General features: G+C 38.7%; 1 protein-coding gene across 1 annotated transcript in view; it reads left to right on the top strand.

Moving 5' to 3' along the window:
• Positions 1 to 17,873, top strand: part of LOC126235842 (cilium assembly protein DZIP1) — a 277,318-nt gene that overhangs the window by 126,896 nt on the left and 132,549 nt on the right. The window contains exons 10-11 of the mRNA XM_049944706.1: positions 3,542 to 3,719; positions 17,326 to 17,542. Coding sequence (XP_049800663.1) covers positions 3,542 to 3,719; positions 17,326 to 17,542 — 395 coding nt within the window. The remainder of the gene's footprint in view (positions 1 to 3,541; positions 3,720 to 17,325; positions 17,543 to 17,873) is intronic.

The raw sequence follows: 17,873 nt of genomic DNA, 5'->3' as shown, positions 1-17,873 counted from the left end.
TGCTGAGTTTCCTGGTGCAGTAATTATAAACAGGGATGACAAAACGATGAAAAGATTATCTTTTTAAAAACATCACATCCTATTACAATGAGGAATAAAAAGATGATGTGTGTCCTGAAGTGGAAATAGAAACTGAACCAGAATCTCAAGTCAGTGAGAATGAGGATCCTGAGGAAGAATCTTACCAGCCAGGTATTCCAGAAACAAATAGGAAGAGGCAGAACTGCTGTTCATGAACGATCTTGAACCCCTTCAGAGAGAAGTATTTTAGAAGTAGAAAATCAACCCCTGTGGCCACTATAAAATATGCTCTGTCAGTAATCAAAATTTTGTCAGAAACACAAAGTAAAAATACCAATACTTTGCCTCTCCTTCCAAAATAAATAAATAAATATTAAAAACAAAAATAAAAAAATCTGTGCTGGGTATGCTAATTTTTCTCAGTTTGAGGCCAATTTATTTGGTTTTAAGTTTTTGTACACTACAGTGTGCTATAGGTCTGAAAGGTGTAACCACTTTTTAGTGGACTGTTAAGGCAGCCAGTCCACAGTGAAGTAGTCGAAAGGGCACGCGTCAACTCACGCCGTCTGGCGTTAAGTCTGGAACAGGATTCGTAATGAATGTGATAAAGAAAAGAACGTAGCTACTAGAACACTTAACTTTTATATTGTCCTTTGGTATACAGCATTCTGGATGATACAAGTGAGACTCTATCTTGAGGTACATGCAATGGTACAAATGGCGCCTTGCTAGGTCGTAGCCATTAACTTAGCTGAAGGCTATTCTAACTGTCTCTCGGCAAATGAGAGAAAGGCTTCGTCAGTGTAGTCGCTAGCAACGTCGTCGTACAACTGGGGCGAGTGCTAGTCCGTCTCTCGAGACCTGCCGTGTGGTGGTGCTCGGTCTGCGATCACTGCCAGTGGCGACACGCGGGTCCGACATGTACTAATGGACCGCGGCCTATTTAAGCTACCACCTAGCAAGTGTGGTGTCTGGCAGTGACACCACACACTTAATGTGTTATTATAATTTAAAAAAGTGTGTACCATTTTGTGAAGGACATTTTAAGTGTAATGTATGCAGAATTTTTATCTTAAATATGTCAAATTAAACAATGACAATAAAGTGAAACTTTAAAATACATTATCTCAACACACCTATTTTCCATCATCAATATTCAACCAGTTATAATTCAATCAAATTTAGGGTCAGAGATTTTTTTCGGATTGCTCAGAATTTAATCCTGAATGTAAAAATTGCAATAGCACAAAATCCAAAATTTTTGACTAGAGGTCCTTTATTCAAAACACTTATGGAAGTGTAGCTGGGTGATATCGTCAACAACTGCTGATATTTTGACAGGAGAACACCCTGCCTTTTCAAGCAAGCAAGTAAGCACAGTGCAAGCAAATTTAATACATCGGTTTTCACAGAAACTTCATAAAGGTAACACACACACACACACACACACACACACACACACACACACACACACACTGTAAACACTAGTGCCATCACAAACCAAAGTGACATTATAATCAACAGTGTGTCACCATAAACTCAGTCCCTCTGTTATTTGACAAGTGAGAAAACAGGATTCCATGCAGAATTTAAACAAAAACCACCATCTGTTATATTCCATAGGATGACCAGTGCCAAGACAATGTTCTGCAATGGCAGATTTGCTCAGCTGTTGTAAGCATGTGCGTTGCTTATGCTCAGTATGCCAGTCATCCGCAGTCCTGATAGTCTGGCCAATATATGACATGCCACAACTGAAAAACAACCAATTCTGTTTGAAATGCTCCCTGCATGAGGCAAAAGGCTGTAGACTTTGTTGCCACCTCGGAATTATCGTCACTCACCTGGTGCGCAGTTGGTCGAAAGGGCAGCACATGACTAATATGTCTTTCATTATAACCATTCTGATGAAAGGTGACTTCAAAATAGGCTGGGTCAGCTGACAAACTCTCAGGGTCTGAAATGACATGAGCCCTCTGAACCTAGGTACGAAGTACCTCTTCATGTTGAGCCATGTGGTGACAACTGTCATCCTGCAAATACAACATCCCATCCACCTTCCTCCTGACCAACACATCAAGGAAGGGAAGAAAGCTGTCCCTTTTCCACCTTCATTGTAAAACAAATATTCAGATGGATTAAATTCAGGTGTTCTAAAAAGTTATTCAAATTCTCACTACCACTTTTCGTCATAATGGTTATAGTGAAAAACAGGTCAGACATGCTTTGTGCTATGCAATGGGTGAGTGAAAATAATACAAAAGCACCATAGTATATAGCCATCTTGCCTTACGCAGGGAACATATCAAACAGGATTGGTTGTATTTTGTGCAGGTATAATGTGAAGTGTGTTTCTCGACCACCATCTAAGATCAGGGTCCTTTTAGGTTCCTTAAAGGATGATCTTGGTTTACGTAAGGTGAGTGTCTATTGTATTCCTTGTAGTTGTGGCTTGTCATATATTTGCCAGACTATTGGGACACACATGCTTACATCAACCGAGCAAATCTGCCTTTGCAGAACATTGTCTTGGTACTGGTCATCCTATGGAATATAACAACATGGAGATTCTGCCCTGCACTTTCAGCTGTTGGGGTAGTGTTATTAAGGAAGATGTTGGAATTAAATTAGCAAGTAACCTTACAAATGGAGATGGTGGTTTTTCTTTAAATTCTGCATGGAATCGTGCTTTTTCACTTGTCAAAAAACAAAGCGACAGAGTTTATGCTACCTCACCCATTGATTTTTCATTTCACTGTTGATAGTTTACGACATCGATTGTTTTTGGTTGTTGATGGTGGTGTGGACATTGTGTGTGTGTGTGTGTGTGTGTGTGTGTGTGTGTGTGTGTTCTTTACAGAGTTTCTGTGAAAACTGATGTATTAAATTCTGTTGCACAGTCCATACTTGCTGCAATTTTGCCTTCAAAATGGCATGGTGTGCTCCTGTCAAAATATCAGCAGTTGTTGAAGAAGTCACCTGGCTGCATTGTTTGAACATTGTTGTTTGAACATTGTTTGAACAGTGTATATGCTGGGAGACACTAAGGTCTCACAAGAGGTCCCTTTTCACTTTCTGGCTCACAATTCCAAAAATGTGGTAGTGGTTTCTAGTCTTTCTGGTACTGTGAAAACCCTGGGTAAATGTCGTTAGAATTAATTATCAACATATAATTACAGCAGACATTTAACTTTGTTTTGATGAATTATAACATGATAGTGTTCTAACGAATATGTGAATCAGTGAATATCAAATTAATGTAAGAAGACTGAAAGATCATTTTAATAGAGTCCTAAATGCATAGTTACAGTTGATAACAGATACAATGTGTGCAGCGCACTTTCATGTGCATTAAAAATTGCATAAAATTTTATTTTCTATTTGTAACTGGTCTTTCCCTGTACCTATCATGTGCATTGATTTTTTAATCTGACAAGATCTCTTAATCTGAATGAAAACAGTTGATAATTTTGTTGCTGCTTGCTTGATTGTAATGTAATTTTGTCATTTGCTAACACAGGAGAAAGTTTCATACTACAAGCAAACAATTGCAAGCTGACCTGCGTAAAGAACTGCAGCTAATTCTAGATCGCCGGCTACGGGAAATGGGTGTTGATCCAGACTGGTCTCATTTACCCCGAGCTTCTCTGCAGCACAAGATGACAACTCTGAAACATCATCAACATATTGCTGCTAAGGTATATCATTCTATAAGTATAGATTGACTTTTATGGGCCTCAACTTAAAAGATTCATTTTTGTTAAATACAAAAAGGAACAAAGGAAGTCATGAAGAAGTAACATCATACTGGCCCATTTAGGTTAATCTGCCTTGAAGAGGGAAACAGTTGTGAGCTTCACCACCATTTCCAGCTGTGGACTGTTACAAAGACATAAAAACATACAAATTTAAAAAAATTTAAATATAAATATTGACCACAAATAAATTTATGTAAAACGTATTGACCATTATATTGTGAATCATTAGATGCTGAATTGCTTCCATACTTCTTTATTTACTATAATCATCATCAAAAGCAACCAAATAATTAACTGCCCCCCTACATTAGATTTTTCTTTCGACTTGTATTTCTTCTGCATCGGACTAGTGACCACCAGTGATACAAGCCATAGTGGGTGGCCACACCGAACTACACAGCTGTCAGAGTGTCCTTGTGAACCATGCTTAAACTGATAGTATGATTTGCAGCAAGTCATCATGGGAGTCACATCATCCTCTCATACATATGTCGAAATTAAAACTGGTCTTCCTCAAATGTTAGTTTGAGTACCACAGTTTGTTACTAGCCATGTAAGGTGGTGTACCCTTTCTTTCCTTTGACTTGAGATTTATAATTAATTGAATGCATCACTTAAGAAGTTTACCCCAGGGAAGGAGGTTGTGCTGAAGGCGATGGTACTGGTGGCACTGGCTGTGATGATGGCGGCAGCTGCAGCAGAGGCATGGCTGCGACACCGCAGGAGCTGGGGGACTGCCATGGCCCGCGACAGCTGAAGGGGGCACCCACAACAGAGGGGACAGTTGTGAAAATGTCAGCAGCAGTAGTGGAGATGGCGAGAGCACTGATCACTATGTGGAAGACTCCTGGGCAGATGGAGGATGTGGGGGCAGCGGAGGTACACCTGGTATGCAGCCACCCTTGCGAGGTCATAGCTGGTTGACATGTCGCGACACTCTCCGCTCAGCCGTGTGGATGATGCCCAAACAGCTGTGCCAAACCAGAAGCATCGCGGTGCCAGTGCCGGTGGACGGTGGTAGCACATGCAGCAGAGTCTGGGGCTGATGACTGTGCAACAACCCTGCTGAAGAATTTTCACCAACAGGGATGAACCTATAACAGCTGAGGAACCGGTGAAGAGCTGCTTCTGGTGACACAACCAAAACGTATTTTTTGATCCAAGTCTTAACACTTTGCCATCCACATGTCTCGAACAAATTTATCTGCTTGGTGCCAGAAGATCTAATTCATATTACTTGGCTTGTCGCCAGCCATTCTTGACATTATCAGGAGATTATAAATTGTTAAGTTTTACTAATCTCATCATTAGCTCTCATAACTTCTCAACCTTGTTCCCCTACTTTCATGAAATTTCGAAGATATACATATGTAATCATGGGTGACTGGAATTTGATAGTAGGAAAAGGAAGAGAAGGAGACGTAGTAGGTGAATATGGAATGGGGGTAAGAAATGAAAGAGGAAGCCGTCTGGTAGAATTTTGCACAGAGCATAACTTAATCATAGTTAACACTTGGTTCAAGAATCATAAAAGAAGGTTGTATACATGGAAGAGGCCTGGAGATACTCGAAGGTTTCAGATAGATTATATAATGGTAAGACTGAGTTTTAGGAACCAGGTTTTAAATTCTAAGACATTTCCAGGGGCAGATATGGACTCTGACCACAATCTATTGGTTATGAACTGTATATTAAAACTGAAGAAACTGCAAAAAGTTGGGAAATTAAAGAGATGGGACCTGGATAAACTGAAAGAACCGGAGGTTGTAGAGAGTTTCAGGGAGAACATTAGGGAACGATTGACAGGAATGGGGGAAAGAAATATAGTAGAAGAAGAATGGGTAGCTTTGAAGGATGGAGTAGTGAAGGCAGCAGAGGATCAAGTAGGTAAAAAGATGAGGGCTAGTAGAAAACCTTGGGTAACAGAAGATACACTGAATTTAATTGATGAAAGGAGAAAATATAAAAATGCAGCAAATGAAGCAAGCAAAAAGGAATACAAATGTCTCAAAAATGAGATCGACAGTAAGTGCAAAATGGGGGTGGCTAGAGGACTAATGTAAGGATGTAGAGGTATATATCACTAGGGGGTAAGAGAGATACTGCCTACAGGAAAATTAAAGAGACCTTTGGAGAAAAAAATAAATATCAAGAGCTCAGATGGAAACCCAGTTCTAAGCAAAGAAGGGAAAGCAGAAAGGTGGAAGGAGTGTATAGAGGGTCTATACAAGGGCGATGTACTTGAGGACAATATTATGGAAATGGAAGAGGATATAGGTGAAGATGAAATGGGAGATATGATACTGTGTGAAGAGTTTGACAGAGCACTGAAAGACCTAAGTCAAAACAAGGACCCGGGAGTAGCCAACATTTCATTAGAACTACTGACAGCCTTGGGAGAGCCAGTCCTGACAAAACTCTACCATCTGGTGATCAAAATGTATGAGACAGGCGAAATTCCCTCAGACTTCAAGAAGAATATAATAATTCCAATCCCAAAGAAAGCAGGTGTTGACAGATGTTAAAATTACCGAACTGTCAGTTTAATAAGCCACGGCTGCAAAATACTAACATGAATTCTTTGCAGATGAATGGAAAAATTGGTAGAAACCGACCTCGGGGAAGATCAGTTTGGATTCCGTAGAAATGTTGGAACACTGCAATACTGACTCTACAACTTATCTTAAAAAAATAGATTAAGGAAAGGCAATCCTACGTTTCTAGCATTTGTAGACTTAGAGAAAGCTTTTGACAATGTTGACTGGAAAACTCTCTTTCAAATTTTGAAGATGGCAGGGGTATAATATGGGAGCAAAAGGCTATTTACAATTTGTACAGAAACCAGATGGTAGTTATAAGAGTCGAGGGGCATGAAAGGGAAGCAGTGGATGGGAAGGGAGTGAGACAGGGTTGTAGCCTATCCCCGATGTTATTCAATCTTTATATTGAGCAAGCGGTAAAGAAAACAAAAGAAAAATTCTGAGTAGGAATTAAAATCCATGGAGAAGAAATAAAAACTTTGAGGTTCGCCGATGACATTGTAATTCTGTCAGAGACAGCAAAGGATCTGGAAGAGCAGCTGAACGGAATGGACAGTGTCTTGAAAGGAGGATATAAGATGAACATCAACAAAAGCAAAATGAAGATAATGGAATGTAATCGAATTAAATCGGGTATTAGATTAGGAAATGAGACGCTTAAAGTAGTAAATGAGTTTCGTTATTTGGGGAGCAAAATAACTGATGATGGTCGAAGTAGAGAAGATATAAAATGTAGACTGGCAATGGCAAGGAAAGTGTTTCTGAAGAACAGAAATTTGTTAACTTTGAGTATAGATTTAAGTGTCAGGAGGTCTTTTCTGAAATTATTTGTGTGGAGTGCAGCCATGCATGGAAGTGAAACATGGATGACAAATAGTTTGGACAAGAAGAGAATAGAAGCTTTTGAAATGTGGTGCTACAGAAGAATGCTGCAGATTAGATGGGTAGATCACATAACTAATGCGGAGGTATTGAATAGAATTAGGGAGAAGAGAAATTTGTGGCACACCTTGACTAGAAGTAGGGATCGGTTGGTAGGACATGTTCTGAGGCATCAAGGGATCACCAGTTTAGTATTGGAGGGCAGCGTGGAGGGTAAAAATCGTAGAGGGAGACCAAGAGATGAATACACTAATCAGATTCAGAAGGATTTAGGCTGCAGTAGGTACTGGAAGATTAAGAATCTTGGACAGGGTAGAGTAGCTTGGAGAGCTGCATGAAACCAGTCTCTGGACTGAAGACCACCACGACAACAACAACAACATATGTAAATAAATACAATATTTGTTTCTTTCATATCTTTGTTTATTTGCATTGTCTTTGGTACTTACAAGGGAACCTCCCCATCGCACCCCCTTCAGATTTAGTAATAAGTTGGCACAGTGGATAGGCCTTGATAAACTGAACACAGATCAATTGAGAAAACAGGAAGAAGTTGTGTGGAACTGTGAAAAAATAAGCAAAATATACAAATTGAGTAGTGCATGTCCCACATAGGCAACATCAAGGAGAACATGAGCTCAGGAGCGCAGTGGTCCCGTGGTAGCGTGAGCAGCTGCAGAAGGAGAGGTCCTTCCCACGAGTAAAAATTTTACTTTCTTTATTTTTGCATAGTTATTATCTGTCCGTTCATTCATTGATGTCTCTGTTCACTGTAATAAGTTTAGTGTCTGTGTTTTGCGACCGCATCGCAAAACCGTGCGATTAGTAGACGAAAGGACGTGCCTCTCCAATCGGAACCGAAAACATTTGATCACAAGTTCATAGGTCAACTGATTCCTCCACAGGAAAACACGTCTGATATATTCTATACGACACTGGTGACGGCATGTGCGTCACATGACAGGAATATGTTGTCGACCCACCTAACTTGCACACTTGGCGAATGGGTAAAAACATTCTTCTACCTTGCCCGATGTAGGTTTTCTGGTGGATGTGATAATCCCTCCCAAAAAAGTGTAGAAAACATAAGAGTTTGTCACATAAACTGAAAATAAAAAATTAAAATTTTCACTCGATGGAAGATTTGAACCAAGGACCTTTCGTTCCGCAGCTGCTCACGAGACCACGGCGCTCCTGCAGTCCCAGTGTTCATGATGTTGCCTATCTTCTCATGAACTACTCAGTTTGTATATTTAGCTTATTTTTTCACAGTTCCACACAACTTCTTCCTGTTTTCTCAATTGATCTGTGTTCAGTTTTTCAAGGCCTATCCACTGTGCCAACTTATAACTAAATCTGAGGGGGGTGCGATGGGGAGGTTCCCTTGTTAGTATTTTCTTTCATATGATATGCAGCAAAACAGTCTCCAAGATGTAATGCAACTCCACAAGGCTTGCACATTAAGTTTGTTGTTCTTATTTGTTTGTATTTGGAACATAAATGGCATTTTCTTTGTTTCTGTTTATTCATTTTGGAAATAAGTATTAGTTGGTGTTGCTTTATGTGACCGGAAAGACTGTCAACTGGATCATGATGAGACATACACAATGTAGTGGCAACCTCCAAGTCTTACTCAGATGCAGGTACATGGTGTTTTATCCACGAATCGGACACTTTCAATAAAAAATCATGAAATTGGAGACTCTTGTGTTGTGTATTGAAATAGTGACATGTACAGAATGCATTAAATAATGAGCAATTAAAGAGTTACATGCAAACCTTTTTTGACCATTTTATAGTTTTTCTGTGTATGGGGTAATAACTCAAATATTGGTTTGCCTGAACCACTCCTTTCATGTATTTGTTGTAGTCAAATACACTTTCAGGTTTTTTTATTGTGTAATTGGTTTTTCTACATTTTATTTGAGTGTCAGCTAAAGTGGCATTATGTTTTGTAGAGATAATTTGTATCATTTTAGTTTTCGGTGCTCTCCATACCTGTGCAAGTACTTCTCCTTTCTGTTGATGACAATGACTTTTGTGCACTTAAATTTTTCCAGAAATCTTCTATTTTTTCATATCATTCCATAAACTCAAATTTTCTATTCAAGTAACTTCTCTGCAAGTTCTACACTGTTATAATAATTATCCATGTAGAGGTGATGCCACTTTCGATAAGAAGGTTTCAATAGTTCCACCACTGTTTTTGCTAAAGGCTGTCCAGCACCAGAATATATCTTCAATGAGGAGATGAACCCCGTTCTCGAATCACACAGCATCTGAATGAGTATTCCATATTTTGTTATTTTTGACAGATTGTAAACTTTAAAATTTAATCGTCCACACCATGGTATCAATCTTTCATCAGTGTTTTGACTTAGATTAAAAGTTTCTTTAAACTTTTTGGAAAAATAATCAGTTACGAATTGCACTTTGAAAAGCCAGTCGGCATTATCCCGTTTATTGTTGTTGTCGGAAAAATGTAAAAAGTGATAATATTTGTCTGAATTGGTTGTGGTACATCGTTTGGCAAAATATCAGTGTGTCTTTCAATGGATTCATTGACCAATAATCATCGATCCTTGCTTTTTTTACAGTTCCCATAAGGATAGCAAGCCCAAACCATTTTCTAAGTTCGGGTCCCGTAATGTCGACAAATTTGGCATTTTTTAAATCCAGTTTCCTTCTATTGCAATTTTGACTGCAGTGCTTGTTGGTTTCGTTGCTAATATATTCAAACAGATTGTTCCTAATGTATAATTCTACAATATCCTCTACACTCCGTGTATCTTTGGGAAATATGTTTGGACCCGGAGATCCTTCAAATTCATTATTGGTCCTCGGTAAATCAAAGTCTGACCACTGTGCATTGTCTTCTTCATCCGATTCATCCGAATCAGTTGCCAACCGTGGTGTTTGCAAAATTCTTCTTCGATCTTTTTCACTATCTTCTGATGATTCTGCTTCACTTTCATTTTTTCGATATCCAATCTCTTCTTCCCAATCGGCCGAGTCGTCCAGAACTTCAGACAAGATGCCCACACATTCATCGTAAATAATCATATCGTCTCTTTCGTCTGCCATGATGAAAGGCCACAAGTACTTATAGAAACAAAAAACTTGATGACGTGTGTAACTTACTGTTACCTAAACAAAACACCAACAGAATGCAAGAGATACAAAAGTGTTGTCGCCGGCCACTGTGCAATACTATGTTCATGACACCACTGTGGTGTCGCCAGCTGTTTACCTCTATTTCGCGCACGACACCTCTATGGTGTCGCCGGCCACTGAGCAACACTATGCACACGACTCCACTGTGGTGTCGCCAGATGGCATAGTGTTAAATGTTTGCACTAGTCATTTTGCTTACCTGTTCGTTGAGGGTGAAAAGGAGGAGCCATGGCATCACGAACACAATTTTTTTTTTACAAAAACTTCAAATTCATGAAATATGAACTAGGAGCAATTGTCAGTAACTAGGATATATGGAAGGCCTTCCGCTGCAAATATTTATGAGAGTTCATTCCCAAGGCTGCTGTGGATCCGACCACAGTGACAAAGAAGTACGAGGAGGCACCTGATAGTTGGCACACTGTGGGCAGGCTGCAACAACGTGAACTATTTCCCTAACAATGCCTGATCAAAAAACATGTCTGTGTGCCAACGATTTTGTACATGACATACTCCAGAGGTTCACATGTAATAAACGTGTAACTTCACACTGAAGGGCTGACGGGACTACGACCTGAGGAGTGGTGTCATCTGTAGCTAACAGCAGCACTCCGTCCCAAACAGAAAGAAAATTTTGCAATGCAAAATAATTTCTCAAAGGATGACAAGCATAACCCAAAGGTTTGTCCAGCCAGCATCAAAAAGATTTTGAACGTCCATGTCTAAGTGAAAACAAAGTAATTTCTCTTTATAAAACTCTGGATCCAGAACAATCAGGAATGTGATAAGACACCAGCATTTGTATGCCCATTATTAATTGTACTTATCAGTTTTCTGTGGCTTCTTGATTCTGTTTTATTTCTGTTAACTGTTTCACATCTCTCATGTTTTGCACTAGCACACTGCTCATGTGGAGAGGAGGTATTTCATCAAAACTGTTCCAAATGCATGTGGTATTTTTGCATCCCTTATTTCCTGTGCAACATTGAGAGTGTAGACTGCTGCATTATCTTCTGCTGGTCAGTGGTGGACTTTCTCTAGTGTGAATCTGATGGGAAAGTTTGATAGCTTGCATTCCATTTTCGGGGTCTATAATTCTTCACTGTAATTCAGTTTGTTCACCTCACATAGCACCTGTCCACATTTGCTTTCATATATAATGCTGTTGGACAAAATCAGAACTGGAAAATCCAGGATGGAATACTGACAAAATTGTGAAAGCATTGCTACTCACCATACACCAGAGATGTTAAATTGCAAACAGTCACAACAAGAAGACTACTAAACATGTAAAGTTGCATCTGCTATTTTTGGAAGGGTCGGTTTGCCACTGTACGTGTGTAGTAGTCTTTTTGTTGTGCCTGTCTGCAATTCAACATCTCCGCTATATGGTGAGTAGCAGTCTTTTCATAACATTGTCATTATATAACCCTGTTGGTGTCACCTTCTAATAGTCATTCATTGTTTTTCTCTGATATATCTCACTGTCTCTAACATTTGTTTTTCATTTCAGATGCAAAGGTTGCAACTGAAAACATGAAGCTCAGTTAGTAAAGTAAAGCTGTGCTCACCCTGAAGGTTGATTTGAACATCACAGTGCTTTACTAGGATTTTTTTTTTTTTAAATAATATGGATTACTTTCCTCTGACCTTTTGAACTAACTTTTATGGCCAGTTATAGTGTGAGCTATTGTTTAATATGTACTCTGAACTACAGTGCAACTTGGTCATCTTTTGTATTAACAAATCATTATCAGATGTAAAACAAGTGATAAATGTCAAAGAATCCTGCATTTATTGTCAGTTAGGTCACTGGTATGCATTTATCAAGTTGTAGTCTAATTCACACAGATTATTCACATTTTCTAACATTTACTTCCAAACAGGCTCCTGCTTTAATTACTGGTCTCTTTAAAAAATAAATAGTATTTATTATGGTCAGCTATAGAATAATCTAGCTTGCAAATTAACATCACACACAGTAACAATCACAACGGGCATTGTCACACACATACCATTTAACTATTAACCCTCGATTGGGTGCATTTATACATAAGTGCACCAACCACAAATAACATTGTTTTTCACTGTTCCATTGCTGTTTACAATTGCAAGCCTGCTTTTATTCTTTCATTATTGCTTCTTCTAAGACAGTGATGAGCTTGTTGTTATACATCTAAGTGAGAAGCTGTAATATAAAATAAACAGCGAACCAGGTGAGAAAAAAATTCATGATCGTGGTAAGAAAATGACCCAGATTGTGAGCTAGCAGCACAAATCCCCAATGAATCAGTTACCTATTAGATAATTAGTAATGGAATAAGTGTTTGATGGAGGTCTGATGTAACTGCACTGTTTAATGCTCTGATTGGGTCATTACTGTGCGGTAAAATCTGTAGACTACAAGAGTGATACAATGGAAATTTGTTTTATTATTGTTTGGTTAAACTATGATTTAGCTCAAACAATATAAGTTTATTTTATCACTATTTAATTAAATCTAGATTAAATTGTGATTTTGCTCGTACATGTTTACTTTGGTAACATAAAGACAGCTACCCTTTACATGTGTACAAAGCACACCATGTGCCCACTCAGATTATGAAAACCAGTGCACCCACTAAATGGTTAATGATCATTCAAACAGATTCTGCTTTTATATTTTGTGTTTCCTTTGCTGAACACACTTCCTCATTGCATTCACCTTTCATAAATAATATTTGTGTTTCGTGCACCAACTCCTACACATTGACACATGTGTACAGTTTTGGTCTCTCCCTTATGCACTTCAGAAACTGTCAACTCACCCATGACAGTGCTGACCAGCTTAACAATGCCTTAAACCAAGCAAGCAAGCATCAGTGCTGCCCAGTATCTCAAATGTACAACAACCCATAACCAAAAAGTGTTACAGTCAGAGACACTGTTAGTCATGGCAACATATACACTTCTGAGTCAAAACGTTATGACCACTTGTATGTTGGTCAACTTTCTTGGAATGCAACCCAGCTGTGTTTTTACATAGCGCAGAGTCAATAAAGCCATGGTAGATTTCCAGAGGTATGTGGCACCAGATGTCTACACACAAATTATGCATATCGTGTAAATTACAGGCTGATGGTTTGTGGGTGTGGAGCTGGTGCATGATAACATCCCAGATGTTTTCCATAGGGTTCATATCAGGTAAATTTGGTGGCAAAGGCATATTATGAATACACAGCATGCTCCTCAATCCACTGTAGTGCGATTCTGGCCTTGTGACATCGATATTTACCTGCCAGAAGATACTTTAGCTGTTGAGAAAGACATAAAGCATGAAGGTATGCAGGCAGTCCACAGTAATGTTCATATGATCCACAGCTGTCGTGGTGACTTTGATTACCACCACAGACTGCATGGAAGACCAGGTTCATGTTACAGTAGCGTAATATTGCCCCCACTAGCCTATGCCAATGACATGGTGCAAGAGTCGAGCAGCCATTCGCCTGGATGACAGCGTATCCAGACTCAGACATTGACCTGATGTAATAGAAAACATGATTTATTGACCTGGCAACACATTTCCGTTGATCCATGGTCTAATCTCATTGATACCGTGTGTGCTGCAATTGTAATTGACAATGTTGAATCAACATGGGGTCCCATAGTGGTTGACTGCTGCGTAGTTTAACACTGTGCTTCAGCACCAACATTATACTTCGTCTTCTGATCTACCACATATCACTCACTGTCTACTCTGCTTTACAAAGTTGGCAAGCCTCCCAATTCTACAGTCTGTGATGAGGTATTGACAACCAACACCTGGTTTCTATTTGTGATTTCACCATGCTTACACCACTTTCCACCTATGCTCATAACCACAGCACATTAGCAGCCGGCCAGGTATGACATTTCTGAAATGCTCATTCCCAGACACTGGACCACAATAGTCAGCCATTTGTCAAAGTTGCTTATGTTGGGCGACTTCCCCATGTGTGGTCCGTATCATCACTAGAATGATTCCCCATTTCTCTCTGCTCCACTTGTAGACTTTTCTTACTGCTTTACATGCTCACAACTCCACCAGGTGACATTCAGTCTTGTGGTGGGCAGTGGTCATAAAGTTTCGGCTCATCACTTTAGAATTAAATGTGATAAACTGGACAACATACAGCAATGCTGCACAAAGTTTGTTACTAGGCATATCCTGATCAGAACATGGCAAATACGAAACTTGTCAAAACATTGTTACACATCAAACAGGATATTCAACTGATTGAAGAATTCATCAGACTACAGAGTTCATTAGTAAAGTTGATCTACTAAATACAGTAATAGAAGGAAAACATTATCTGCTGATAAGGACAGGATATTGTGGATGATTGTTACCTCTAATATTAGAAGACTACTGCAACAGAAGTGACAGAGGAACATATGTGTTTTTGAGCAAATGATTTGATGGGAGTTGCATGAAGAAAACATTCACAATAGGGTTTTTCTTGTCAACTCACTAGTAAAACATGAATAAAAGAGGAGAATTTAGTTGGAGAAGGAGCATAAAACTCTGTTGCCAACCAGTGGAAACATTTTGTTTGAGTCTGCTGTGACAGTGCCACAAGATTCGTGGTAGAGATGCTGCTGTCTAAACTCTTGTAAATCAAAGTAATACAAAGTAGAGACATTAATAGTACAAGGAGTACTAAAATTGGGTCATGTAGTTAATGTAGTTACACTGGGAGGAAAATTTACTTGTAGTACATATCAAATGAATTTTAAGATACCATCTTCATTCTCGTAACCCGACATGGTTTGCAAAATTTGAATCCCAAAATTAGATTGAAGGTGATGTAGGATTTTAGGTCAGCCATCTTTGGCATGGGAGCAGATATATACAGAGTTGGGATAGAGACAAAGGTCAGGCTGAGATGTTTTAGGTCTCTGTGGTGAGAGACAGTACAAAATGACTTAAATGTCAGGCCAATGATGCAGATATGGTGTTAATATGGAACTGAGACTTTGGGTTGGCTTCTGGTCTGCTTTTAATTGTTCTTCACATGTTGCTTTTATTTGTTCTTCACAAGTTTACATAGTTATGCCGAAGACACACACAGTGGTTTGTAACTTGAATCTGGGACCCACTTAACATGAGTATAAAAGATGGACGAGGCTTGTATCTTCAAGCTATTAATAGATGATTCAACCAATTATCAGACCAAATTGCCACACTGTCCTAACACTGTATAATGATTAGGGTACCAAAAGTAACATCTAAATATGGTATTTAAATCATGAATCGTGAAATAAGCCAGTTACTATTGCTATAATTGGCCTTACAAATGGCTTGTGACTGAGTCACCTATTGTGTCCAGTTCGCAGTCAGTGAGCATAACATTGGGAGTTTTCAATGCATATAGTCACATACCGAACTGGTGAAAGTGACTGGTTTTGTCTCTTGGTGCTGTAAGTCTCAACCTAAGTCACAAAGCTTACTGCTAAAATTGGTACTTAGACAATTTTTGATTGTTCTGGCAAACTTTCATGACTCGGTCATTATGTCATTCATTACTGTGAGAACAATTCCTAGTTGGGAACTGCATCTTCCAAGTTGATGATGCTTCCACTCACACTGCTTGAAATGTTCAATATCAGCTTGCTGAGCTTGCGGATAAAACTGCACCTCTTCCCTGGCTTCTGTGCCGGCCGGAGTGGCCGTGCGGTTCTAGGCGCTACAGTCTGGAGCCGAGCGACCGCTACGGTCACAGGTTCGAATCCTGCCTCAGGCATGGATGTGTGTGATGTCCTTAGGTTAGTTAGGTTTAATTAGTTCTAAGTTCTAGGCGACTGATGACCTCAGAAGTTAAGTCGCATAGTGATCAGAGCCATTTGAACCCTGGCTTCTGTAACCTCTGGTTTTGGGTGCAATTAGGGTATTGTAGTCTGATGAACAAACTATTAAGAGTCCATTAACCACATTCATTTCATCTCAAAAATTTTTTAAAAACTTAAAAAATGGAGCTATTTCTTTGCTAAAGGGAATGATATTGTAATTGCCTAACACTCGGGATTCAGTGTATTGGTTCCAAGAAGGATTCAACAAAACTGCATCCAGTATCTGAACAGCAGGGTGGGACTGGACAATTCAGTTTCATGGAAAGGGAAGAAGATACATGGGAATACTTTGTAGATACTTTAGTAGTTTTTGATATTGACTGCTAGCACCAGAAAAAAAAATCATAAATTGAAGGTACATCACTGCTAAAAGCTTTTAGAACCAAGAGCCATTTGGCATTTTCAGCTGCAGTGGGAATAGCAGTGAACAGAGAAGGAAAGGAGACAGAGAAGATCTAAAGACTAGTAGAATGTTTCATCGGTGTCTTGTCAGACAGCGGCAGAGCAATGCAGAGATGTTCATTAAACTCCAGTATGTTCATTAAACTCCAGTAGCAGATGCTGCAAGAGAAGTATTGTGTACTATGAAGGGTTTACTGTAATATTCTGAGGATTTACTTTACAAGAAGAATCAGGCAACACAATACTCCCCCAACAAACATCTCACTTGATGATTGTGACAGGAAAAATGAATCTCGAAGTACCGTCCACTACTTGCCATAAGGTGGCTTTGAGAGTATATAGACAGATTTTTCTCCAAGCATTGTAGTTTTTAATGGAATCAACAGACACACTTCATCATAATTTCACCTCTATGACAATGTATATTTTGTTCTTTTCTTCATAACTGAGGATCCTCTCTCGTGGTGCCTATATGGAGTGCAATGTGTGAATGAATCATTCTTCAAACTCAAAATATAATTACTGAATTATCGTATATACCTTTATCAAAATACTTCTTGAATAGTTAAATATTATCACAAGAAAAAATAAATTCAAAATATGCTTCATTAACTTTGTGTGTATATGTTTCTGTGCCTACATGATTGTGATGCTGATGAAAATGATGATTTGTTTTACAGAGGTATGTGGATTACTTCAAAGTCAGAGAATTTTTACTAAATAAGGTCAGACAGAGACTCATTACCCTTAATGGCACAAAAACATTGAGAGATGATATTTCAACAAAGAAGACAGCTGCTGTGAGGAATCCCACATCTTTGCAAGTTGACAGCATCATAAACCGTGTGAAAAGAAAAGCAAGTGGTTTGAACCAATCAGAGGACATTGAAAATTCAAGTAAATTATCTTTAATTTAATGAATTATTTGTGTATAGTTTTCTTATTAATAAGTATTTCATTAATAGAAACACACAGAAGAAATAGTATTCGTGTAGTTATATGATGACTCTGTAATTTTATTTTTAAGATTTATGGCATTTTCAAACCAACTTTTCTTAAATATTCATCATTATCATCTTCCTAGCCATTTCCCTCTTGTAAAATTAGCTTAGATATACAGTTTATTTTGTAGACCAATAGTGAGGAGATTGCTAGTGTAGAACATGTCAGAAAAGAAAAGAAAATAAACTGTAATACATATTTACAAAATATAGAAAAAATGAGGAAA

Source organism: Schistocerca nitens, chromosome 2, assembly GCF_023898315.1.
Source record: "Schistocerca nitens isolate TAMUIC-IGC-003100 chromosome 2, iqSchNite1.1, whole genome shotgun sequence".
NCBI classification, from domain to species: Eukaryota; Metazoa; Arthropoda; class Insecta; order Orthoptera; family Acrididae; genus Schistocerca; species Schistocerca nitens.
The sequence above is the reverse complement of the archived record's forward strand: the minus strand, read 5'-3'. Positions and strand labels throughout refer to the sequence as shown.